At 57.5% G+C, this 412-nt stretch overlaps 1 protein-coding gene across 1 annotated transcript in view; it reads right to left on the bottom strand.

Moving 5' to 3' along the window:
• Positions 1 to 412, bottom strand: part of TMX2 (thioredoxin-related transmembrane protein 2) — a gene marked incomplete at its 5' end in the record, with an annotated part of 2,329 nt that overhangs the window by 1,281 nt on the left and 636 nt on the right. Inside the window, 2 exons of the mRNA XM_010292366.1 lie at positions 17 to 130; positions 310 to 370. Coding sequence (XP_010290668.1) covers positions 17 to 130; positions 310 to 370 — 175 coding nt within the window. The remainder of the gene's footprint in view (positions 1 to 16; positions 131 to 309; positions 371 to 412) is intronic.

Here is a 412-nt window from a genome sequence, read left to right as displayed (position 1 = left end):
CCCTGGCAGGTCTCACCTATGCAGAGCGTGAGGTAGAGCAGGCCCATGCGGATGTCGAGGCGGAAGAAGAGGATGGCATTTGCCACTTTGCTGAACATAAAGATGTTCCCGATGTGCTGCTCCACAGTGACTGGGGAAGGGAGAGAGGTATAGCAGAGGGGGCCAGATCCCCACAAAAGACATGGGGGGATCCTGAGGGAGGGCCAGATATGGTCCTCCAAATCCCAACCTATCCAGGTCCTTGGGGGAAGCCCCATAAGCAGCCCCACAGCCCATCACACCCACCCCACAGCACAGGCCCCAACTTACTGGATCGTCGGTTCTTCATCATCACGATGGCACTGAGGAACATGAGGATCTCCACCTCCCGCTGGGACAGGAGAAACAGTGTGAGCACAAGGCACCCATGGGA

This window comes from Phaethon lepturus, unplaced genomic scaffold (assembly GCF_000687285.1).
Source record: "Phaethon lepturus isolate BGI_N335 unplaced genomic scaffold, ASM68728v1 scaffold34558, whole genome shotgun sequence".
In the NCBI taxonomy this organism is placed as follows: domain Eukaryota; kingdom Metazoa; phylum Chordata; class Aves; order Phaethontiformes; family Phaethontidae; genus Phaethon; species Phaethon lepturus.
Note: the sequence above shows the minus strand (reverse complement) of the source record. Positions and strands in the feature narration are given on the sequence as shown.